At 43.3% G+C, this 26,299-nt stretch overlaps 1 protein-coding gene and 1 pseudogene across 2 annotated transcripts in view; both read left to right on the plus strand.

Moving 5' to 3' along the window:
• The window catches only part of LOC144687802 (large ribosomal subunit protein eL31 pseudogene), a 647,000-nt pseudogene that overhangs the window by 241,567 nt on the left and 379,134 nt on the right, over nucleotides 1-26,299 (plus strand). The window lies entirely within an intron of this gene.
• LOC144687597 (uncharacterized) overlaps nucleotides 7,281-26,299 on the plus strand; it is a 46,342-nt gene continuing 27,323 nt past the window's right edge. Inside the window, exon 1 of the mRNA XM_078553933.1 lies at nucleotides 7,281-7,581. Within this exon, the coding sequence (XP_078410059.1) occupies nucleotides 7,395-7,581 (187 nt within the window). The 5' untranslated portion in view covers nucleotides 7,281-7,394. The remainder of the gene's footprint in view (nucleotides 7,582-26,299) is intronic.

Consider the following 26,299-nt stretch of genomic DNA (forward strand, 5'->3'; position numbering starts at 1 on the left):
GTCTTTACCAAGGAAGAGGATGCTATCCAAGTTATAGTGAAAGTTGGGGTAATTCAGACTCTAGAAATGTTCACAATTAGTAAGCAGGCGGATTGGATTGCCTGTCTGTACTTAAAAGTTGATAAGGTACCAAGACCGGATGAGATGCATCCAAGGATACTGAAGGAAATTGCGAAGGCATTAACCACAATTTTTCAGTCTTCCTTAGACTTTGAGGTAGTGCCAGAGAACTGGTGAATTGCAAATGTTACATCCTTATTGAAAGAGTGTGTAAAGATATGCCCAGCAACTACAGGCCAATCAGTTCGACTTTGGTGGTGGGGAATCTGCTAGAAAAAAATATTGGGGAAAGTTTTAGAAACAATAATCTGGGGCATAATCAATAGTCACATGGACAAATGTGGGCCAATTAAGAAAGCCAGCATGGATTTCTTAAAGGAAAATTGTGTTTAACTAACTTGCTGGAGTTTTTTGGAGAGGCAACAGAGTGGGTTGATGAAGGCAATGCTGTTGTGACGTGGACTTCCAAAAGGCATTTGTTATGGTACCATCAACAGACTTGTCAGCAAAGTTATAGCTCGTGGAATAAAAGCGACAGTCGCAACATGGATAAAAAATTGGCCGAGTGACCAGAAACAGTGTGTTAATGGGTGTTTTTCGGGCTGGAGGAACATTTGTAGTAGAGTTCCCCAGGGGTCAGTGTTGGCACCTTTGCTTTTCCTGATATATATTAATGATCTGGATCTTGGTGTATAGGGAAGAATTTCAAAGTTTGTGGTTGATACGAAACTTAGATGCATTGTGAACTGAGGAGGACAGTGTAGAACTACAAAGGGACATAGACAGGTTTGTGGAATGGGCAGTCAGGTGGCAAATGAACTCCAGCAGAGAAATATGAAGTGATTCATTTTGGTATGAAGAATATGGAGAGACAATATAAAATAAAGGGTACAATTCTAAAGGGGGATGCAGGGACCTGGGGGTATATGTGCATAAGTCACCAAAGGTGGCCGGACAGGTTGAAAGAGTGGTTAATAAATAAGAACATAAGAAATAGGAACAGGAGTAAGCCGTTTGGCTCCTCAAGCCTGCCCCAACACTTGGCTGATCTGCCCCAGGCCTCAACTCCTCTTTTGTGCCAGCTCCTCATAGCCCTCAACTCCCTGATATTTCAAAAATCTATCTACCTCCTCTTTAAATACTTTGTGATCTAACCTCCACAACTCTTTGGAGTGGAGAATTTCAGACATTCAGTACCCTCAGAGAAGAAATTCTTTCGAATCTCAGTTTTAAATGAGTGCCCCCTTATTCTGTAACTATATCCCCTAGTTCGAGATTCCCCTACTAATGGAAACATCTTCTCAACATCTACCCTGTCAAGCCCCCTCACTGTACGTTTCAATAAGATCACCTCTCATTTTTCTAAACTCCAATGAATAAAGGCCTAACCTGTTTAGCCATTCTTGATAAGTCAACCCCTTCATCCCAGGAATCAGCCTAGAGAATCTCTTTTGAACTGCCTCCAATGCCCTTTCTTAAATATGGGGACCAAAACTGTACACAGTACTCCAGGTGCAGCCTTACCAACACCCTGTACCGTTATAACAAGACTTCCCCATTTTTAAACTCCAACCCCTGAGCAATACAGGCCAAAATTCCATTTTCCTTCTTAATTACTTGCTGCACCTGCATGCTAACTTTTTGTGTTTCATGCACAAGAACATCCAGATCCCTCTGTGTTGCACTTTTTTGGAGTCTCTCTCCATTTAAATAATAGTCTGCCTTTTGATTTTTCCTACTAAAGTGCATGACCTCACACTTTCCTACATTAAACTCCATCTGCCAAGTTTTTGCCCACTCACTCAACCTATCTATATCCCCTTTCAGATTCCCTATCTCCTCATCACAACATGCCCTCCCACCTATTTTTGTATTGTCATCAAATTTGGATACATTACACTCTGCCCCCTCCTCCAAGTCATTAGTATAGATAGTAAATAATTGAGGTCCTAGGATTGATCCTTGTGGTACTCCACTAGTTACATCTTTCCAACCTGAAAAAGGCCCATTAATTCCGACTCGCTATCCTCTGTGTGTTAACAGTATCCTTGGCTTTATTAATAGGAACATAGAGCACAAGAGCAAGGAGGTTATGTTAAATTTATATAAGACACTAGTTCGGCCTCAGCTGGAATATTGCGCCCAGTTTTGGGTCCTACGCTTTGGAAGGATGTGGTGGTGTTGGAGAGAGTGAAGAAAAGATTCATAAGAATGGTTCCAAGAATGAGGAACTTCAGTTATGAAGGTAGATTGGAGAAGTTGGGGCTGTTTTCCTTGGAGAAAAAGGCTGAGAGGAGCTATGATAGAGGTGTTCAAAATCACGTGGGCCTTGAGCAACGTAGATATGGAGAAACTTCCCACTCGTGAAATGATCAAGAACGAGAGGGCACAGATTTACAGTTATTGGCAAAAGAAACAAAAGCGACATGAGAAAATACTCTTTCGTACTGCAAGAGGACTTGGAACGTACAACCCGAGTCTGATAGAGGCTGGTTCAAACGAAGCATTCAAAAGGGAATTAAGACTCTCATCCAACAAGGAAGAATGTGCAGGGTTACAGGGAGAAGGTGGGGGAATGGCACTAAGTGAACTGCTCATTCGGAGAGCCGGTGCATGGCCTCCTTCTGTGCAGTAACAATTATGTAACAATTCTATGATTACTGCAGGAGTTCCTCAGGGTAGTGGCCTAGGCCTAACCATCTTTATCTGATTCCTCAATGATTTTCCCTCCATCATATGGCAGAAGTGGGGATGATTGCATGGTGTTTAGTACCGTTTGCAACTCCTCAGATACCGAAGCAGTCTGTGCACACATGCAGCAAAATCCGATCAACATTCAGGCTTCAGCTGATAAGTGGCAAGTAATATTCATGCCACACGAATGACGGGCAATGAATATTTCCAGCAAGAGAGAATCTAAACATCTTCCTTTGATGTTCAAAGTCATTATTGTCACTGAATCCCCCACTATCAAAATCCTGAACCATTGACCAGAAACTTAACTGGGACCTGCCATACAGATACCATGGCTACAAGTGCAGTTCAGAGGCTGGAAATCCTGCACTGAGTAACTCACCTGCTGATTCCCTGCCACCATCCGAAAGACATAAGTCAGGAGTGTGTTGGAATACTTTTTATTTGCCTGAGTCAGTGCAGCTCCAACAACACACAAGAAACTTGACACCTTGTAGGACGAAGCAGCTTGATTGGCAGCCCAGCCACCACCTTAAACATTCACGTCCTCCACCACCGACGCACAGTGCCATCTACAATATGCACTGTGGGAACTCAACAAGGCTCCTTAGCACCTTCCAAACCCGTGACCTCTGCCACCTAGACAGACAAGGGCAGCAGATACTGGAACACCACCACCTGCAAGTTCCCCTCCAAGCTACACATCACCCTGACTTGGAAATATATGGCCATTCCTTCACTGTCACTGGGTCAAAATCCTGGAACTCCCTCCCTAATAGCACTATGCATGTAGCTACACTACATAAGCTGCAGCAGTTCAAGAAGGCAGCTCACCCCCACCTTCTCAAGGGCAATTACAGATGGGCAATAAATGCTGGCCTAGCCAGTGACACAACCCCATGAAATAAAAAAAATAATTGTTATGTTGCCTATAGGACAACAGAGACTGCTTCAAAAGTAATTAATTAGCTGTAACAAAAACAGAATTACCTGGAAAAACTCAGCAGGTCTGGCAGCATCGGCGGAGAAGAAAAGAGTTGATGTTCCGAGTCCTCATGAAGGGTCATGAGGACTCAAAACATCAACTCTTTTCTTCTCCGCCGATGCTGCCAGACCTGCTGAGTTTTTCCAGGTAATTCTGTTTTTGTTTTGGATTTCCAGCATCCGCAGTGGTTTTTTGTTAATTAGCTGTAAAGCATCTTGAGATGATCAGAGGATGTGAAAATTGCTGTGGAAAAACAAGTTATTTTCAAGCATAGGGGTAGAATCACATTTTTAAGCCAGAGGAGAGAAAAGTTTATAATATATACCAATACCTTATAATGAAAAACAGGAGGTAGTGTGACAGTGATGGCCCTGAGGCTCTGCACATTGATATCACTCATTTTTAATACTTACATATTTTTTATGTTATGATCAGGTGAGGAGGAATAAAATTACTCACCTCTTTTCCCACTCCTCATTTGGTCGCAAACGTTTTTTTGAAGGATATGCTTGCCAATTCAGTAAGTGCTTAACTGTTTACATGCTGTGACTGTAAAAGCACATAAACAAGTTTCCTTGTAGGTTTTTAAAAAACATTTATTGTACTTAACCTGGTGTAAGTAAAATAGTAAAAACATTCCAACTTTTTTTTATTCATTCATGGGATTTGGGCTTCGCTGGCTGGGCCAGCATTTATTGCCCATCCCTAACTGCTCTTGAGAAGGTGGTGGTGAGCTGCCTTCTTGAACCGCTGTAGTTCATGTGCTGTAGGTACATCCACAGTGCTGTTAGGAAGGGAGTTCCAGGATTTTGACCCAGCAACAGTGAAGGAACAGTGATGTATTTCCAAGTCAGATGGTGAGTTACTTGGAGGGGAGCCTCCAGATGGTGGTGTTCCCATCTATCTGTTGCCCTTGTCCTTCTAGAAAGTAGTGGTTGTGGATTTGGAAGGTGCTGTCTAAGGAGCCTTGGTGAATTCACACAAGCATGCACTCAGGGTTCACACATACACTCAAGTTAGTTACAGAGTGGGAGGATAGATTAAGCATTCCTTTTAAAATCCAAAGTTAAAGTTATACAGGTCTTGTAGATTGACTTACTTGGAAGGTTTCAGACTGAGCTCGATGGTCCCCCTGAATTTGGCATTAAAATGATTTAAATATATTGACGGATGATTTATATCTATTCTTATGGAGTCAGCAGCTACTGGGTTGATTCTTGAAACACTGCCCGTGGCGAATGGTCGGACAGGGCTCAAACTTGCAGGCCGGATGGAGAGAGTCATCCACTCAGGTCCTGTCTCTTCGGCATCTCTTCTGCTTCTGTTCTGTTGCCTGGAGAAAAGTGGTTTCTTAAACACAGAAGAGGGTTCGTTGGCTTATCACATGAGGCTGGTTTTTACAAGGGGCGGCCCGAAAGGAAAGTCGGTGCTAAATGGACAGACCAACTTTTAAAAAGCCTGCCCCGCAGCAATAACATGCTCAGAGTGGACTAAACAAGTTGAGGATCAGACTTCCACCTTCTCAGTAGACAGGAAGTCCCACTCTCAAGAGCTGCCAGCCAATCTGATTGGCCGGCAGCTCTGGTAGTCCCAGCAGCACCTGAACTCAGCAGTGGATGCTGCTGGGACTGCAAGGAGTCCTCGGGAAGAAGATCATGGTATGTCCCAGGCTCATAGGGCATGGAAGAACGGAGAGCCTAGGGAAGGGGGAGTGTGGGGTAGGACCATGAGTTTTGGAGGGCAAGCAGGGAGGAACAAAGGTGGTGGGGGGGAGTACACCCCTATTGTTGAGCCCCACCTTCCCGTCTTTTAAAAGAAGTTGTTTCAAAAACAGCTTTTTCACTCTGGCCCAGTGTTTTATGGCAGTGGAGGCAGGTTGAGACCCTTACTTGCCAATTAATTGGGCAGGTAATGGCCTCAATAGACCTAAGGATGGGTGGCCTAGTGGCTTACCCAGCCCCCGTATTATTGTGGATGTCAGGGCTGAGCAGGAAGGAGGTGAGCTGGGCATCCAACATGTTTTACCTGCCCAGTCAGCGGAAGGTACACCCAGAGAGGTGGGCGCTGTAAAATCCAGCCCCTGATCTCCCCGCCTCACTGACAAGTTACCCAAACATGGTCATGGCCTGTGGATTCCAGGTCCATGGTTTCGACTTGATTCGATTATGGCTGGATAAATTCCTTTCTCAGCCAGAGTTTATTGCCTGAGGTAATTATGTCTAATGCCTGGGACCCACCCAGTTGAATACACCAGGTGATTGGATGTTTTGTGAAATATTCAGAAGATGGTCTCATTCACACTCCTTCAAGGTGATTGTCTCTGATGGGTTTTCCCAGACAGGTTGCCTCTATTTTAATGGAACTTGTGGGATACAGTCAAGCAAATGTTCAGTCATCTTAGAAACTTGTTTCAAGTCAACGTGGTTTTTCGCCAGTAAATACATAGTCATTTTGATATAAAGCAGGCTTTACAACATTTATAATTTGGATTTTAGTTACTGGATGTATTTCGTACACAGTACAGGTGATAAGGAAGGATGGGTTCAACTTGAAGCGCCAGTCACGTCATTATTTTTTTGCTTATTGCTATTATCAAGCGAGCACGCTCCTATCAATGCTACCCACAGCTTCTCATCATTTAATAACTCTAGAGTTTACTTGGGAGAATGTTATGCCAACATCCAACGCCACAATTGGAAGGGCTGATATATCCTTTGTTAAATGCAAGAAAACCCCGAAATTAGCTACAGCCATTGAATGCTTGCAAAAACGAGTGCACTTTGATTTCCAAAATTGAAAAATTGTAGATGGAATTAAATTTTTAAAATCCATAGTTGTCAACAGCTGTGAGAAGCAACGGGTGAGAGGGCCAGGAAGTGGCATCATAGGGGAGGCCAATCCTGCCCTCATAAAGTCCACTTTACAGCACCTTTTGTTTTAGGTCAGTAGGTTACTGGACCTCATTTCATCGACAACCGAACCCAGAGAACCACGAATGCAGAATGTCAAATTCATTCCGCCCCCCTCTGTTGTGAATTCGAGAAATTTGGTACTGAGGAATACTAACGAGTTTTCGGCAGAAACCTGAGCAGGTATCAAGAGAGTGGAGCCGCGTTTTGCCCAGTGACCTAACTGGTCTTTAAGACTGGGCTAACAGTTGGGTAACTCTTTCAAGTACATTCACAGTTCTTGACTTTTTTTCTGTTCAAAGTCCTGGAGTGGGACATGAACCCACAACCTTCTGACTCAAAGGTGAGGGTGCTATGAACTGAGCCACAGCTGACACCTCCTAGCAGTTGGGTAGCGGGACTGTAACATCTTCCCCGTAATTTTGCTCCTTGGAACCCGTGGTTGCTGGTCATTAGGGGAATGGATCACAGTCAGGCTAGGGAAATGGTCGCTTTAAATACCAGGCCATTGCACACTCGGATGCCCTGTGGGCAGGAGAACATGTCAAAAAAAAAAGGGTCTCGGGAAGAGTGCTCCACCGGTACTAAAGAGTTAATAACCCTTTATGTGTCGTCACGGCGACGCAGTGAGCACGTCAGGCGGGGAGTAGCAGAGGAGAGTGTGTGTGTTTGTTTGAGTGTGTGTTTGTTATGTTATGTCTCTCTTTTCTCTAGTTTGAGCCATCATTGAGTGCCTGCGACGGGGAATGGAAAGCAGTCTGCGGTGTCCGCAGAATCGCAACCTGCCGGCCGCTGTCACTCAGTGCTTCTCGGTGGTGGCACTGTGCACGGCCGTCGCTGATCCCAACTGGTTCCAGGTCTCCCTCAACGGCACCTCCCCGCAGATCTATGGAGTGGCTTATGTGGTCCGTCTCCAGGGAAACCTCACGGCAGGTAACTTGGGCAGGTAACGGGGAATAACAGTGGGTGGGGGAGAGTGTGTGGAGCAGGAGCGAGTGTTCCTTGGGGGGGTAGGGGGGGGGGCAGGCACTGTTACTCGGTACGCACTTCCTGGCATAATGCCCCCCCTTTTTTAAAAGGATCAACATCAACCCCGCCCCCGAGCTTTGTAAACACAATCACCAGTTGATAACAAAAACAGTTACCAGTTGATATATTTTTTCCCCCTAAAGTTATTTTACAAATGTTTTGAATATGCACCAGTTATAGGTACTAGTTATGGGCGGGGGGCGGGGGTCATAGAGGAAAAGGCCCTTCGGCCCATCGAGTTTGCACCGGTCAAACAAGTACCCAACTATTCTAATCCCATTTTCCAGCACTAGGCCCATAGCCTTGGATGCCAAGGCATCGCAAATGCACTGGATTCTCGATCCAATTTGCCAAATTGCCTTGGATCCCATGGGCTCTTATCTTCGTTATCAGAAGGGTGACACTGATCATTAGATCTTCAATGTTGCAAGGCTGATTTAAGTTAAAATTAATAAATGAATACGTTAAAACTTGCACTTACATAGCTCCTTTCACAACCTCAGGATACCCTGGGGTGCTTTAAAGCTAATGAAGTAGTTTTGATCAAAAGAAGGGCAATTGACAGCCAGATTTTCACATAGCACAACACTACGAACAGTGACCTGTTTTGGTGATGTTGGTGTGGGATCAGCATAGGCCAAGAGCTGGCCTGCTCTTTTTTCATTCATTTACGGGATGTGGGCTTTGCTGGTTGGGCCAACACTTATTGCCCATTCCGAGTTGCCCTTGAGAAGGTGGTGGTGAGCTGCCTTCTTGAACCACTGCAGTCCATGTGGTGTAGGTACACCCACAGTGCTGTTAGGAAGGGAGTTCCAGAGTTTTGACAGTGATATATTTCCAAGTCAGGATGTTGAGTAACTTGGAGGGGAACTTACAGGTGGCGATGTTCTCATGTGTCTGCTGCCCTTGTCATTCTAGATGGTAGTGGTTGTGGGTTTGGAAGGTGCTGTCTAAGGAGCCTTGGTGAATTCCTGCAGTGTATCTTGTAGATGGTACACACTGCTGCTACTGTGTGTCAGTGGTGGAGGGAGTGAATGTTTGTGGATATGGTGCCAATCAAGCAGGCTGCTTTGTCCTGGACGGTGTCAAGTTTCTTGAGTGTTGTTAGAGCTGCACTCATCCAGGCAAGTGGAAAGTACTCCATCACACTCCTGACTTATAGATGTAGGACAGACTTTGGGAGTCAGGAGGTGAGTTACTCGTCGCATGATTCCTAGCCTCTGAACTTCTCTTGCAGCAACAATATTTATGTGGCTAGTCCAGTTCAGTTTCTGGTCAATAGAAACATAGAAAATAGGAACAGGAGTAGGCCATTCGGCCCTTTGAGCCTGCTCCGCCATTCATTATGATCATGGCTGATCATCCAACTCAATAGCCTGCTCCCGCTTTCTCCCCATACCCTTTGATCCCTTTCGCCCCAAGAGCTATATTTAACTCCTTCTTGAAAACATACAATGCTTTGGTCTCAACTACTTTCTGTGGTAACGAATTCCACAGGCTCACCACTCTCTGGGTGAGGAAATTTCTCCTCATCTCAGTCCTAAATGGTCTATCGCAGATTCTCAGACTGTGACCCCTGGTTCTGGACTCACCCACCATCGGGAACATCCTTCCTGCATCTACCCTGTCTAGTCCTATTAGAATTTTATAGGTTTCTATGAGATCCCCCCTCATTCTTCTGAACTCCAGTGAATATAATCCTAATCGACTCAGTCTCCTCATATGTTAGTCCCGTCACCCCAGGAATCAGTCGGGTAAACCTTCACTGCAATTCCTCTATAGCAAGTACATCCTTCCTCAGATAAGGAGACCAAAACTGCACACAATATTCCAGGTGTGGTCTCACCAAGACCCCGTACAATTGCAGCAAGACATCCCTGTTCCTGTATTCGAATCCTCTGGCTATGAAGGCCAACATACCATTTGCCTTCTTTACCACCTGCTGCATCTGCATGCTTACCTTCAGCGACTGGTGTACAAGGACACCCAGGTCTCGTTGCACATTCCTCTCTCTCAATTTATAGCCACAATAATCTGCCTTCCTGTTTTTGCTACCAAAATGGATAACCTCACATTTATCCACATTATACTGCATCGGCCATGCATTTGCCCACTCACTCAGCTTGTCCAAATCACAGTGAAGCATTTCTGCATCCTCTTTACAGCTCATCCTCCTACCCAGCTTTGTGTCATCTGTAAATTTGGAGATATTACATTTAATTCCCTCATCTACATCATTAATATATATTGTGAATAACTGGGGTCCCAGCACCGATCCCTGCGGTACCCCACTAGTCAATGCCTGCCATTCGGAAAAAGACCCGTTTATTCCTACTCTGTTTTCTATCTGCCAACCAGTTTTCTATCCATCTCAATACACTACCCCTAATCCCATGCGCTTTAATTTTACACGCCAATCTCTTATGTGGGACTTTGTCAAAAGCCTTCTGAAAGTCCAAATAAACCACATCCACTGGCTCCCTCTCATCAACTCTACTAGTTACATCCTCGAAAAATTCCAGTAGATTTGTCAAGCATGGTTTCCCTTTCATAAATCAGACTCTGTCCAATTCTGCCACTGTTTTCCACGTGCTCAACTATTAAATCTTCTATAATGGACTCTAGAATTTTCCCCACTACCGACGTCAGGCTGACTGGTCTATAATTTCCTGTTTTCTCTCTGCCTCCCTTTTTAAATAGTGGGGTTACCCATTAGCTACCCTCCAATCTGTAGGAACTGTTCCAGAGTCTATAGAATCCCGGAAGATGACCACCAATGCAGCCACTATTTCTAGGGCCACTTCTTTAAGTACTCTGAGATGTAGAATATCAGGCCCCGGGGATTTATCGGCCTTCAATCCCATCAATTTCCCCAACCCCGTTTCCCTACTAATACTGATTTCTTTCAGTTCCTCCCTCTTACTAAACCCTGTGTTCCCCAACATTTCTGGTATGTTATTAGTGTCCTCCTTTGTGAAGACAGAACCAAAGTATGTATTTAGTTGGTCAGCCATTTCTTTGTTCCCCATTATAAATTCCCCTGTTTCTGACTGTAAGGGACCTACATTCGTCTTCACCAATCTTTTTCTCTTCACATACCTATAGAAACTTTTACAGTCAGTTTTTATGTTCCCCGCAAGCTTACTCTCGTGCTCTATTTTCCCCTTCTTAATCAATCCCTCAGTCCTCCTTTGCTGAATTCTAAAGTGCTCCCAATCCTCAGGTATGTTGTTTTTTCTGGCCAATTTGTATGCCTCTTCCTTGCATCTAATACTATCTCTAATTTCCCTTGTAAGCCATGGTTTGGCCATCTTTCCTGTTTTATTTTTGCGCCAGACAGGAATAAACAATTGTTGCAGTTCACCCACGCGCTCTTTGAATGTTTGCCATTGCCTATCCATCGTCATCCCTTTAAGTAACGTTTCCCAATCCATCATAGCCAACTCGCGCCTCATACCATCATAGTTTCCTTTATTAAGATTCAGGACCCAAGTCTCAAAATCAACTATGTCACTCTCCATCTTGATGAAGAATTCTATCATGTTACGGTTGCTCATCCCCAAGGGGCCTTGCACAACTCGATTGCCAATTATTCCTTTTTCATTACACAATACCCAGTTGAGGATGGCTTGTTCTTTCGTTGGTAACCCCCAGAATGTTGATAGTGGGGAATTCAGTGATGGTAATACCATTGAACATCAAGGGCGATGGTCAGATTCTCCTTTGTTGGAGATGGTCATTGCCTGATACTTGTGTAGCCTGAATGTTACTTGCCACTTGTCACCCCAAGCCTGGATGTTGTCCAGGTCTTGCTGCATTTGGACTTGGACTGCTTCAGTATCTGAGAAGTCGTGAATGGTGCTGAACATTGTGCAATCATCAGCGAACATCCCCACTTCTGACCTTATGATGGATGGAAGGATGAAGCAGCTGAAGATGGTTGGGCCTAAGACACTACCCTGAGGAACTCCTGCAGTGACGTCCTGGATCTGAGATGACTGACTTCCAACAACCACAAACATCTTCCTTTGTGTTAGGTATGACTCCAAACAGCAGAGAGTTTCCCCCCTGATTCCCATTGACTCCAGTTTTGCTAGGTCTCCTTGATGCCACACTCTGTCGACTGCTGCCTTGATGGTAAGAGCAGTCACTCTCACCTCACCTCTTATTCAATTAGCTCTATGGAACTTGAAAGGATAGATGTGGGTTTAATGTTTCATCTAAAAGATGGCACCTCAGACAGAATGAATGACTGCACTGAAGTGTCAGATGAGATTAAGTGCTCAAGTTGTGGAATGGGGCCTGAACTTTATGACTTGGGGCTGTGCCACCAATGAGGCAATAACAACTTTCCAATGCTCTCATCTCACTCTTTATTTAGCTCTTTATTTGACCCCGAACTGACCTTGTTACATTTCAATGATCAATTGCTAATGCTTAATCTTTTTCACATCCAGAACACTTCTTCCTTTTGGTTCCACTGAATGGACCTCGTAGAGGTCTTTAAAATTATGAAAGTTTTAGATAGAGTGGATACAGAGAGAATGTTTCCTTGTATGGGGAAGAGCATAACTAGAGGCCATCAATACAAGATGGTTACCAAGAAATCAATAGGGAATTCAGAAGAAACTTCTTCACATGAAGCACATGATCTAGATGCATATAAGGGGAAACTCGACAAGCATATAACAGAGAAGGAAATAGATAGTTACAGAAGTGTGATGGATTGCTGTTCACTTGCCTGAATGAGTGCAGTTCCAACAACGCTCAAGAAGCTCGACACCATCCAGTATAAAAGCAGCCCGCTTGATTGGCACCCCACCCACAAACATTCATTCCCTTCACCACTGACGAGAGTGGCAGCAGTGTGTACCATCTACAAGATGCACTGCAGGAACTCACCAAGGGTCCTTAGTCAGCACCTTCCAAATCCACAACTGCTACCACCTAGAAGGACAAGGGCAGCAGACACATGGGAACACCACCATCTGAAATTTCCCCACCAGGCCACTCCCCATCATGACTTGGAAATATATTGCCGTTCCTTCACTGTCGCTGGGTCAAAATCCTGGAACTCCCTCCCCTAACAGCACTGTCGGTGTACCTAGACCACAGGGATTGCAGCTGTTCAAGAAGGCAGCTCACCACCATCTTCTCAAGGGCAATTAGGAATGGGCAATAAATGCTGGCCTAGCCAGAAAATGCTGGACAAACTCAGCAGGCCTCACAGCATTTATGGAGAGAGAAACAGAGTTAATGTTTCAAGCCCGTATGACTCTTCTTCAGAGCATTTTCTGTTTTTATTTCACTACAAGCCCAGTGATTCCCACAGTTACCTTGACTACACTTTCTCACACTCTGCTTCCTGTAAGGACTCTAGTGAATAAAGGTTGATAGCCTATCACCAAAAGTCAAGGAAGTGAAGGGAAGAGTCAAAGATGGAAAAATTCTCCACTGCTTGGTTGGTTATATTTTTTTGTCTCAGTGTCTCTACAGTGAGATTAGGAACAGAATGTGTGGATGACAGTGAGTGTGAGCTTCCACTTTCCCATTTTGTGTTACTGCAACCTAGGTCTGTCCTGGAAAGGCATTGAACGAGCATACAACAACAACTCAATTCATTTTTATATAACGTCTTTAACATAATTAAATGTCCCAAGGCACATCACAGAAGCATCATAAAACAAAATATACTGAGCCACATAAGGAGATATTAGGTCAAATGACCATTAGCTTGGTCAAAGAAATAAGTTTTAAGGACTATCTTAAAGGTGGAAATTCAGGCAGAGAGCTGAAGATGTTTAGGCAAGGAATTCCAGAGCTTGGGGTCTAGGCAGCTAAAGTCATGGCCATGGAGTGATAGGAATTGTTAAACTGTGGCCAGATAAGATCTGATGGGAAGAGAGATGTCCTAACTTTTGAACAGGCAGCGGTCCTTCCAAGGCTGAGGTTATCTGTCCAAGTACCTCGGACGGCTGTTAGACACTCCAGAGTACTGGAGTGGTGCCAGAGGACTGCAGAGTTGCAAACGTTACGCCATTGTTCAAAAAAGGTTATAAGGATACGCCCAGCAATTACAGACCAGTCAGTTTAACTTCAGTGGTGGACAAAACTCTAGAAACAATTATTTGGGATAGAACTAGTAGTCACATGGAAAAATATGGATTGATAAGGAAGGGCCAGCATGGATTTCTAAATGGGAAATCATGTTTAACTAACTTGCTGGAAGAGGTAACAGAAAAGGTCGATGAGGGTAATGCTGTTGATGTGGTGTACATGGACTTTGAAAAGGCATTTAATACATTGCCACACAACTGACTTGTGAGAAAAGTTATTGCTCATGGAATAAAAGGGACAGTAGCAATGTGAATACAAAATTGGCTGAAAAATAGGAAGCAGAGAGCAATGGTCAATGAATATTTTTTGGGCTGGTGGAAGGTTTGTAGTGGAATTCCCCAGGGGTCAGCATTGGGACCCTTGCTTTTCCTGATATATATTAATGATCTAGATCTTGGTGTGCAGGGGACAATTTCAAAGTTTGCAGGTGATATGAGGCTTGGGAGTGTTGTAAACAGCGAGGAGGACAGTGTAGAACCTCAAGAGGACATAGGCAAGTTGGTGGAGTGGGCAGAAGGGTGGCAGATGAAGTTCAATGTGGAGAAGTGTGAGGTGATGCATTTTGGTAGGAAGAACGTGGACAGATAATATAAAATAAGGGGTGGAATTTTGAAGGGGGTGCAGGAGCAGAAAGACTTGGGTGTATATGTGCATAGATCATTGAAGGTGGCAGGACAGGTGGAGAGAGCAGTTAATAAAGCATATAGTACCCTGGGCTTTATTAATAGGGGCATAGAGGTCAAGCGCAGGGAGGTTATGCTGAATTTATATAAGACACTTGTTAGACCTCAGCTGGAATATTGTGCATAGTTCTGGGCACCATGTTATAGGAAAGTTGTGAACACATTGGAGAGAGTGCAGAAGAGGTTTACAAGAATGGTTCCAGGATGAGAAACTTCAGCTATGTGGGTAGATTGGAGAAGGGGGGACTATTTTCCTTGGAGAGGAGAAAGCTGAGATGTGACTTGATAGAAATTTCCAAAGTCATGAGGGGGCTGAACAGAGTAGATAGGGATAAGCTGTTCCCGCTCATAAAAGGATCAAGAATGAGAGGGCACAGATTTAAAGTGATTTGCAAAAGAAGCAAATGTAAAGTGAGAAAAAACTTTTCACACAACGAGTGGTTCAGGTCTGGAATGCACTGCCTGGAAGTGTGGTGGAGGCAGGTTCAATTGAGGTATTCATGAGGGCATTAGATGATTATTTCAATAGAAACAAGGTACAAGAGTATGGGGAAAAGGCAGGGCAATGACACTAGGTCATAATGCTCATTTGAGTGCAGACATGATGGGCCAAATGGCCTCTTTCTGTGCCGTTAAGATTCTGTGATTCTGAGAGATCCTGTGATTCAAAAACAAAAAATGGCAGCGTGTCCTCTTGGTGAATTGGCCAACATTCTTCCCTAAACCAACACGTTAACTGATCATTTGCCTGGTGGATGTTGCTGGGGCAGAATTGCTGCCATAGATCAGTCAAGGCAATTCAACAAAATCTCATTCTAGTATTTTTGAGATTTTCCAATGTTGTGAACTGCTATGGAAATATAACTATTATTTTATAATAAAAACAGAATATGCTGGAAATACTCAGATTTCCAGCATCTGCAGTGTTTTGTTCTGTAACATTTTGAGAACTGCTTTGCCTTGCAATTGCTCCCCTCTTCAAAAACTGCTTTAAAAATTGATCTGTCCAACCATTCTTCCCATCTGTTTGCCCATTTAAGTACAAGTTGTCATCTCCCTGAGCGAGCCCCCATTCCTCTCTTGTAAAGGTGGTTGTCCAGCTTGCTTCCAATTAATGGTGTTTTTGGTCCAACTGTTAAGTAGTGCGGCCCAGCATTGAGTGATTTACCCCCAAAAGGTCATCCGTGTAATTCTACCCGAGAAGGTCTGGATTACAAGGAGGAGGAAGTTGTGCTTCAATTGTACAAAGCTTTGGTCTGACCCCATTTGGAGTACTACGTCCAGTTTTGGGCATTGCACCTCAGTAAGGATATATGAGTTTTGGAGGGGCTGCATTGCAGATTCACCAGAATGATACTGGAGCTTCGAGTTTTAAATTATGAGAACGGATTACATAGACTACAAGAAATTAAGGGGTAACATATAGAAGTGCTTAAAGTGTTAAAGAGATTTGATAGTGGATATGGAGAAACTATTTCCTTTGATGCGGGGGGTGGGGGTGGAATCAAGAAGAAGATAGTATTAATTTTAAATCTAATTCTAAAATTAAAGCACCGACCATTTAGGAGCAAAATCAGAAAGCACGTTTTCACACAATGGGTGGTAGAGATTTGAAACTCCCTGCCCCGGAAGCCCAGATTCTGGGAAGTTTCAAGACTGAGATTAATAAATTTTTGTTAGGCAAAGGTACTGAGGAATAACGATCGAAGGCAAAAAAAATGGAGTTGAGTTGCAACTCAGCCATGATCTAATTGAATGGCGGAACAGGTTCAAGAGACTGGATGCGGCAAATATTCCTATGTCTTAGCCGCAGTGCCGCAGGCTAAACTTTGTCAGCAACTTCAGTCCTTTGGTCCTTCAGGAGGATTCAGTGTTTCAGATTGAGCCTGCCTCAAAACGACACCTGTTCTTGCGGTGTTGACAAGGGCTGCCTGCTGGGTTGATGGAGGAACATCCCAGATGCCAATGTTCCTATGGGTTATCGGGTGGGTGGGGGTGGGGGGGACAGACAGGATAGTGGAGTTGAGACCACAGCCAGATTATCCATGATCTTATCTAATGATGGAGCAGGCTCGAAGGGCCGAATGGCCTACTCCCGCTCCTAAGCCCTGTGTTCCTTTGTTCCTACTCTGAATAATGCTGTAAAGTGAGACATGTCGTCAAAGCTTTTCATCTTGCACTCATCAGGACAAATGCAAGAATGTCAAATTTCAGACGTGCACAGCAATTTATACAATAGGAGAAAAAGGATGCTGAATGGACAGCAAGTCTACTCTGATTGGCTGAGTTGGGGAAAACAACAGAGAACTATTGGCTCCCCATGCTTCTAGGTAGTTTTATCTTCTGTGCTGTAAGATTCCATAATTCTATATCCATCACTGAAAAAAATAAATTAAAAGGCCAGGGAATAGGACTAATGCAATTTGAAAGAGCTGGTACAGGAACATTGGGCCAAATGGCCCCCTTTTGATATTATCAAACTCTGTATTTTAACTGGTGCCATTTGGATGCTACAATTGATTCATTGCCTCTGGGATATGAAATAAAAAAACAGCCACTTTGTGTTCTTGCTGCTTACAATAATGATTGAAAGGATGCTGTGTTTACGGAATTATCCAGCTTCTATCATAACCCATCACATATGACTACATATTCCTCATATGCTTGTGTGGAGTAACTGCCAGCATTGACCAGATGGGCCGAATGGCCCGTCTCTGTGCTATAAAGTCTACATAATCCTATGTAACACTTGTAACATCTGGTAACAAGAACGTGTTGCTTTTTGGAAAATGAAGACTTCCACTTATATAGCGCTTCATCATGTCTCTCAGAAATGGCTTCAAGCTCTTTGCACAGTGAATTATTGAATTGCTGCGGTTCCTACCTTGCAAGCAAGCTCAGCAGCAATTTTACTCATGGTTAGATAAACACATAAAGGAGAAAGAAGTAGAAGGATGAAGAACGGTGGGAGGAGGCTTGTGTAGAGCATAAGCACCAGCATTGACCTGTTGGATTATTTCTGTGTTGTAAATACTATGCAATTGCAAGGGCCTTAAATAGTGATGAGATGAATGACCTGTTAATCTTTTCTTGGGAATGTTGAGGGGGAGATATTGATCAGAACGCAGGGAGAACTAACCTTTCTGTCCTTCAACCAGTGCCTTGAGATCTTTAACATTCCCCTCCCCACCTTAGCCTACAGAAAAGATGGATAGGTTCTTGGTCAACATCTCGGCCAAAGGATGACACCTCTGACAGTACGGCAATCCCCTAGGCCCGCAGGGACTGTGTGCTAAAGTGTTGTAGTAACGTTTGAACCCACAACTTCCTGAAGAATTGGTAGGACTATTAATTTGAATCTGCATTGCAAAACTGAGTGATTCCTTGAAGTTGCATCTTTACTGTACAAACAAGTACACACTCAAAACATTCTTACTGCCTTTATCTTTTATCTCTGGTACCTGGAAGATTCTTGAACTCCTTGGTTATGATACAGTTATTCATAAGTTAGCACAGATGACAAAGTGGGAAGTTTCAGCAATGATTTGACAAGTGTGCTTTAGGTTAACGTGCTTTATTTCATTCAACATCTTCAGCTCATTATTGCATTCTTAAATACCCACAGGATTGTTTTACAACTTATTATTCCCGACAACAATATATTGGTATCTTGCTGAATTATTCTTACAAGAAAATGATTGTTCTGGTAAGCCTATTCCTGAGTTAAAAAGTAACCATTGTCAAAATAAAACTAGCCTCAGTGATTGGCACTGGAAACTGGATCCCTATGGATATTGGCATTGGATTTGGTTGAGTTGCTCCTCCACTTCTTTGTATCAATTAAATAGACTGCTAGCATGCTCTATTTAGGCTCAGGGGTAAGGGATGACTGCGTGCTGGTGTCTTACTGATGCTGCCAATATTGTGCCTCAGCTACTGTTAACATCTTCAGGATAGACGGGGATGGGGGTGGAAGGGGGGAAGGAAGAAAACTGAAAATAGGCAGTTAGCTTAGAATACCCTTTGGTTTTAAAAAAGTGTTTCATTATTGGTTCTGCTTACTGTCACTAAGGCATTAGGCCACATGATACTCCCTCACATCTTTCCTTTATCACATGTGACTGTAAAAGATACAGAATCTCTGCTGTTGAGCAAAACAAGGAGCACTTAGACATCTAATGCAGATGGAATGCAATCTGATTTGTGTATATAAAGCACATGCGAATAGGCAATCCACTTGGAATGTAGACGAAATCTAATTTAATAATTACAAAATGTTAATATTACTGAGAAAAGCAGCCAGCACTGTGTAAAAGCAGCCACACACTGTTTTTTATATTTATTCTTCCATAGGATGTGGGCATCGCTGGCTAGACCAGCATTTATTGCCCACCTCTAATTGCCCTTGAGAAGGTGGTGGTGAGCTGCCTTGGTGAACCGCTGCAGTCCATGTGGTGTAGGCACACCCACAGTGCTGTTAGGGAGGGAGTTCCAGGATTTTGACCCAGCGACAGTGAAGGAACAGGGATATATTTCCAAGTCAGGATGGTGTGTAGCTTGGAGGGGAACTTGCAAGTGGTGGTGTTCCCATGCGTCTGCTGCCCTTGTTCTTCTAGTTGGCAGAGGTTGCAGATCTGGAAGATGCTGTCGAAGGAGGCTTGATGAGTACCTGCAGTTCATCTTGCATATGGCACACACTGCTGCCACTGTGCATTGATGATGGAGGGAATTAATGTTTAAAGTGCAGATGGGGTGCCAATCAAGTGGGCTGCTTTGACCTTGGTACTTGGTTATCAGCCTTGACTAAGACATTTCTGAGAATTTAATTAAGAATCTCTGCAACATGAATTAATTTGTTGTATGGGCCAGTGGTAGACAGCACTTAGTTCTCAATGCAAATAAATGGCTTACAGTGGAGAACATCTTCTCCATTGCTTTATTATAAGTGTGTTTTCTAAAATAGAAAGTTATTTTTTACTTTACTTATAACAGGAGGCATTTATTATTAAAATTCCTAATGCTTCCAATGAATTTGATGTAGTGGTAGTGTCACTGGACCAGTAATCCAGAGGCCCAGACAAAGGGTTCAAATCTCACCTTGGCAGCTGGTGGAATTTAAATATAATTGATGAAAATCTGGAGTTGAAAGCCAGTCTCAGTAATGGTGACCATGAAACTATCATTGATCATGGTAAAAAGCTATCTGGTTCACTGACATCCTTTTAGGGAAGGAAATGTGCCACCTTTACCTGGTCTAGCCTACATGTGATCCCAGACCCACAGCAATGTGATTCACTCTTAAATGCCCTCTGAAATGGCTTAGTGAGCCACTCAGTTCAAATGCTGGCCTTGCCAGCGATGCCCACAGGCCATGAAAGAATAAAAAAAAGCTAGAGCCTCAGAACACAACCTGTGATCGCACCCTGTATGGATATTTATCCACTGTTTGGTTATCAACCTTGCAAAAGCTAACAGCCCTTCTTCTCACTCTGCAATTGTTTCTACCATTCTTCTCACCAGTGCAAACTGTATTGTTCTGATTTCCCCTGCTGTTGGGAGACAAGGTGGATGCTTGCTGAGGAAACATGTCTAGGGACATCATATGGAGTATCTATTGGGAAGCCACTGCCTTGCAAATTTGGAAAGCGGAGCATTGGCCAGTTGCACAAAGGGTACTTGCCGTCGTTAGCAGTTTCACTTCAGCCTTGCACAATGTAGTTGACTCTTAGTGCTGCCTTAATGGGGATGGGCAATAAATGTGGTCTTACCAGTGTTGACCACATCCTGAGAACAAACAAAGACAGGGTTTGAACCACCTTTATTGAAACACTTCATCTGCAGTGAAATGCCACGAAACGGGGGTGGTTTATAGGATCCATTTTACAGATAAATCAGAAATTGCAATTCCAGACCATAGTAAGAACTTTTGGGAAATGGCTCATTAACTGGAAAGTTAAAATCACCCACCATTCCAGCCCTGATAGCTATACTAATGGAAACTGGCACGATTGTGAACAGATAAGGATAGGATTGCTCCAAACTGTAAAGTGTACAGTTGTTGATTAACCTGTTAACCATTACTGTCCTAGTTAACCTGTGGAAAATGTTACATGGCTGATATACCAGAGGGTCTTTGTTGACCATGAGCTTTCAACCCACCAAGAGTCAGTGCCTTCAGGAAAGAAAGGGAGAAAGTTTGGAGGTTCATTAATTAATGTTTGGCTATCATAGCAGCTTATCATATTGAAACGTTTCAAAAGCGCTTCATACAATGACTGTTAATTAAGTGAATGCACCAGCCTTTCTGTGTCAGCAACATTCTGTGAACAGTAGTGAGATGAATAAGCATTACTTTGGGTCTTTTTTTGTAGATGGTAATATTTGAAGGAGGAATATTTGATCGAAGCCTGGGAGAGCTCCCAATTCTTCCTCAAATACTGGGATCTTTAAAGTCCAACTGAACAGACAGGTGGGACTTTAATTTTCATTTTAATAATATACATTCATGGGATGTGAGCATTGCTGACAAGGCCAGCATTTATTGCCTTTCCCTATGGCGGGTGGTGGTCACAGAGTTATTTATGGCACAGAAGGAGTCCATTCATCCCATTGAGTCCATGCTTGCTCCCTGCATAGCAATCCAGTCAGTCCCAGTCCCACGTTCAATCCCTGTAGCCCTGCAGGGTCATTTCCTTCAAGTGCATGCATAAGAGTACAACCTTTCTTACTTAAGTGTTCAACCTTTTTCAGCACATTTCCCATAGATACAATTTGTCATGTCAATTTCTCGAATGCCTTTAAATTGTTATTCAGGAGTAACCTCCTGTTGCGTTGAAATGAAGTACTCACAATCAAATCTCCGAATCAGAAGCTAAAAGTCTTTTTTTTTCATCCTTTTTTCTCTGGTTTCCAGTCAACAGAACCAGGTTGTTTGGTCCACCTGCCTTGTATTGTTCAGGAAAAGGTGGGTCAGCCTTTGGAAGATGAGGAGGTCCTGCTGAGGGAGGCAAGAAGCGACATCTTAAAGCTGTGACATGAGTGATTGAATACAGTCATGAATGATGGCAACTGATCTTTATACAGTACCCTTTCAATAAGAAAGGTGCTTTAGGGGGAAAATCATGGACAACAAGCCAGAAGTCGATGAGATATTTAGGTTGGGAACTGAAGGCAGGGGTTAAAGAGGTAGTTTTGAGGAGGCTTTTGAAGCTTGGGAGAGATGTGGCGAGGCAGAGTATAAGTTCAAACTGTTCTGGAGATCTGCTTGTCACAGGTCACTTGAACCAAGAGCCATTTGTTGCTTTCAAGTGGTCTAGAAAGCTTTTTGGCAGAAGTGATATAATTTGTTCCTGTTGCTGTCGTCATTGTACTGATACAGGAAATTGGATCAAATGACAAGCATTTCTTCCACTTACAAAGTACATGGTAATTTCCTGAAGCTTTCTGATAACAGCAGAAACCTGTGCCCAAAAAGCAGCTAAGCTGGTAGCATAAGCCCTATGAATAGCAATTTAGTAGTTAGTATTGAGAACATTTTTCACAGCAAATAGTAATTCCTGGAATTGTTACTGAAAAACCTTAGAACTGACAATGTGATGTTGGTCTGTATAGTTTTAGCAAGACTTCCCTGTTTTTATACTCCATACCCTTTGAAATAAAGGCCAACATTCCATTTGCCTTCCCTATTACCTGTTGAACTTGCATGTTAGCTTTTTGGGATTCATGCACAAGGACTCCCAAATCCCTCTGTGCTGCAACCTTCTGCAGTCTTTCTCCATTTAAATAATATTCAGCTCCTCTATTCCCACATTTTCCCACATTATATTCCACCTGCCAAGTTTTTGCAGACTCACTTAACCTGTCTATATCCCTCTGTGGACTCCTTGTGTCATCCTCGCCACTTGCCTTCCCACCTATTTTTGTGTCATCTGCAAATTTGGCGATAGTACATTTACTTCCCTCATCTAAGACATTACTATATATTATAAATAATTGAGGCCCCAGCACTGATCATGTGGTACTCCACTAGTTACAGGCTGCCATCCCAAAAATGCCCTCCTTATCCCAACCCTCTTTCTTCTATTAGTTAGCTGATCCTCTATCCATTCTAATATACTACCCCCGACACCATGGGCTCTTACCTTATTAAGTAGCCTTATTTGCAGTACCTTATTGAACGCCTTTTGGAAATCAAAATATATTACATCCACTGGTTCCCCTTTTCCTATCCTGCTTGTTACCTCCTCAAAGAATTCTAATAAATTTGTTAGGCATGATTTCCCCTTCAGGAAGCCATGCTGACTCTGCTTGATTAGATTATGTATTTCTAAATGCTCTGCTATTACATCCTTTATAATAGACTCCAACATTTTCCAGTGACAGATGTTAAGCTAACTGGCCCATGGTTACCTTTTTTTTGTCTCCCTCCCTTTTTGAATAAGCGTGTTACATTGGCCGTTCTCCAATCCTCTGGGACTTTTCCAGAATCTAAGGATTCTTGGAAGATTACTACCAGTGCATCCATTATCTCTGTAGCTAATATCCGAGGATGCAACCCATTAGGTCAGGGGACTTATCAGCTTTTAGCCCCATTAGTTTCCCTAGTATTTTTTCTCTAGTGATGGTTATTGTATTTATTTCCTCTCCCATTTTTGCCCCTTGATTATTTAGTATTTTTGGAATGTTTTTAGTATCTTCTACTGTGAAGACTGAAGCAAAGTATTTATTCAACCAACTCCTCTGCCATTTCCTGGTTCCCCATTATCATTTCCCCAGCCTCATTCTCTATGTTCACTTTGGCTTCTCTCTTCCTTTTTATATATTTAGAGAAGCTCTTACTGTCCGTTTTTTTTAAATCTCCTTCGGTTTGCTGTTTCTTTCCTTATCGCTCTGTGAATTTTCTGCAATATATTCAAACGTGTGCAAGTTCCTATAACTGCTTGATTCCCCTGCATTGATTCAGTACATCTACTGCCAATTCACTGATTACACATGAGATACTTAAGAATATGAGGCAGCTGCTACACAGTGTAGAATTTCTTCATATTTTCTTTCCATTTTTTTTCCATGTTCCTTTATACACTCTGCTCACTTTTTCATGAATCATTCTGCCTTTTAGGTTTGAGTAAATTCCAACCTTCTTCCTCCCTCCCCCATCTCCCATTATTTCAACATCCTTGAAAATGTGTGCCAGTGAGTAACAGGAAACCATTCTTGCTGCAGCTAATAGACAAGTCTATAAGCCACACTTAAAAGACAGCTGTGTGGATTACTTATACATTGATATTTATAGCAACCAGAAACAAAGATTGGTAGCCAGAATCTTACGACTTTTGAGCCTATGGATTGAATTTTCCCCGTTGGGGGTTGTGCAGGGGCGGGCGGGAGTGAGCGCGAACCCGATCGGCGCCCCTGATCGGGTGCGCGCCGCCATTTTATGCCTTAATTGGCCCGCCCAGCGTGATGCTCGCCCGGCTGAGCACCCCCTGTGCGGGTGGGGGGGGGAGGGGGGAGGGGGGGCGGTTTCCCTGAGTCGAAAGAGTGTAGAAATCCCAGAACTCATATTCAAGAAATCAGTTTAAGGTTTTAAAATTTAAATAAATAAAGGAAAAAAAAACATGTCAGACATAAAAAGACAGTGTCACATGAGCTGGGACATGTCAATGAACTTATTTAATAATTTTTATTGAATTTTAAAACACTTCGTGAAACCTCATCCCGCCCGTGGATGAAGTTTCATGAAAAATGCGAAGGCCGCCTGGGCTCTTCGTCTGCCCCGCCAGCCGTAAGGTTGGACAGGCAGCTCATTTAACTCTTTTAATTAGTTTCTAACAGGCCTTAATATAGGCCTTTGACGGTTTGGCAGGCGCGCAACTGAGTCGGCTGCGCGCCCGCTGAACTGAAAATCTAAATGACATGTGGTGACATGGGGACGCCCACCCGACGTCACCCTGCGTCATTTTACGTGTCGGTGAGCGGGCCCCGCCCCCGCTCGCCAAGCCAAAAATTCTTTCCTATGAACCTTGCTTCTGAAACTAATAATGGACCTTCTCATAAAAGAATAAGATCTATTTTATTAGTTCTGGCCACATGACTGCCACAGTGGAGATGTGTATATTTTGATCATTTATTAATCCCTACTCCTAAGTAGTGCTAACTTGTGTGGTTGTTCTGTAGCAATAGTTTGATACTTCCTTGGTGCCATTGTTACAGCCGTTGAACAGAAGGTCACGGTGATATTTTGCAAAGCGCTTAGTGTCCTGTCCGGCCAAACTCAAAGGAGTAGAAATTAGCCTGAGGCCATCTTTGAGCAAGAATGGGCATCGTGCAAAACAGAGTTGCTGCAGTGCATCCTTCTTTAAGATAGCATGGCTGTAATGTTTACTCACTAGTAATTCCTGATGCCTGGACTAATGCTCCAGAGACATGAGTTCAAATCCCGCCATGGCAGCTGGAGGAATTTAAATTCAATTACGTAATAAATCTGTAATAAAATGCTAGCCTCATTAATAATGATCATGAATCTAACTGGATTGTTGTAAAGACCCATCTGGTTCACTAATGTCCTTCAGGGGAGGAAATCTGCCATCCTTACCTGCTCTGGTGTACAAGTGACGCTTGATTTACAAGCAATCCACTCAGTTATATTCAAGAGCAATTAGGGATGGGCAATAAACACTGACCTTGTCAGTGATGCCAGCATCTGTGAATGGAAAAAAAAAGAGTCCTGTAGATAGTACAAACTCTTATAGAATCATAGAATCGTTACAACACAGAAGAAGACCATTTGGCCCATCATGTCCATGCTGGCTCTCCTAAGGAGCAGTTCACGTACTGTCACTCCCCCATCCTCTCCCCACATCCCTGCACATTCCTCCTTTTTAGATATTTAGAAAATGTAGAGAAATTCATAGTACAGCTCATTGTGTCTAAGCTGGCTGAAAAATGAGCCACCCAGCCTAATCTCATTTTCCAGCACTTGGTCCATGGCCCTGGAGGTTAAGAGACTTCAGGTGCCATATTCAGCCACCTTTTAAACGTGTTGAAAGTTTCTGTCTCTAGTGTCAGGCAGTGAGTTCCTGACCCCCACCACCCTCTGGGTGAAAAAGGTTTCCTCATCTCCCCTCTATTTCTACTTCCAATCATTTTAAATTTATGCTATAAACTATCAAAAAATATAAATGATAAACTATAAACTATTAAACTACTATAAACAATAAACTATTGCCATCTTAAGTTGAAAGTGGAGGAACTGGATATTTAGGTTAGTGTATGATGTGTCAATTAATTACACTGCTTTGTCCTGGATAGTGTTAAGCTTCTTGAATGTTTTTGCAGCTGCAACCATCCAGCAAAGTGAGGGATATTCCATTACATTCCTGTTGTGGCTAGTAGGTGATGGAAAGACTTTGGAGAATCAGGAGGTGAGCCACTTGATGCAGAATCCCCATTCACTGACCATCTCCAGTAGCCAAGCCAGTTTTGTTGCTGACGTACTTAAGATCCACAGGGTGTTGATGTTGAGAGAGTGAGGGTGGTTGGGCTCCCTGTTGTTGGGGATGTCAATGCCTGCCATTGTTACGGGATGAAAGTTACTTTCCATTAATGTTATCCAGATGTTGTTACATGTGGACCTGGACCCCTCCACTACCTGAGGAACTGTAAATGGAACTGAACACTATGTGATCATCAGTGAACATCCCCACTTCTGGCCTTATGAAGATCATTGATGAAGCAGCTGGGGATAGGTGGGTCTAGGATGCTGCCCTGGGGAACTCAGGATGTGCTGGGGCTGTTTCCCATGTATTACTTTTGCATGCTCG

The sequence above is a fragment of the Cetorhinus maximus genome, chromosome 1 (genome assembly GCF_964194155.1).
Source record: "Cetorhinus maximus chromosome 1, sCetMax3.hap1.1, whole genome shotgun sequence".
NCBI lineage: Eukaryota > Metazoa > Chordata > Chondrichthyes > Lamniformes > Cetorhinidae > Cetorhinus > Cetorhinus maximus.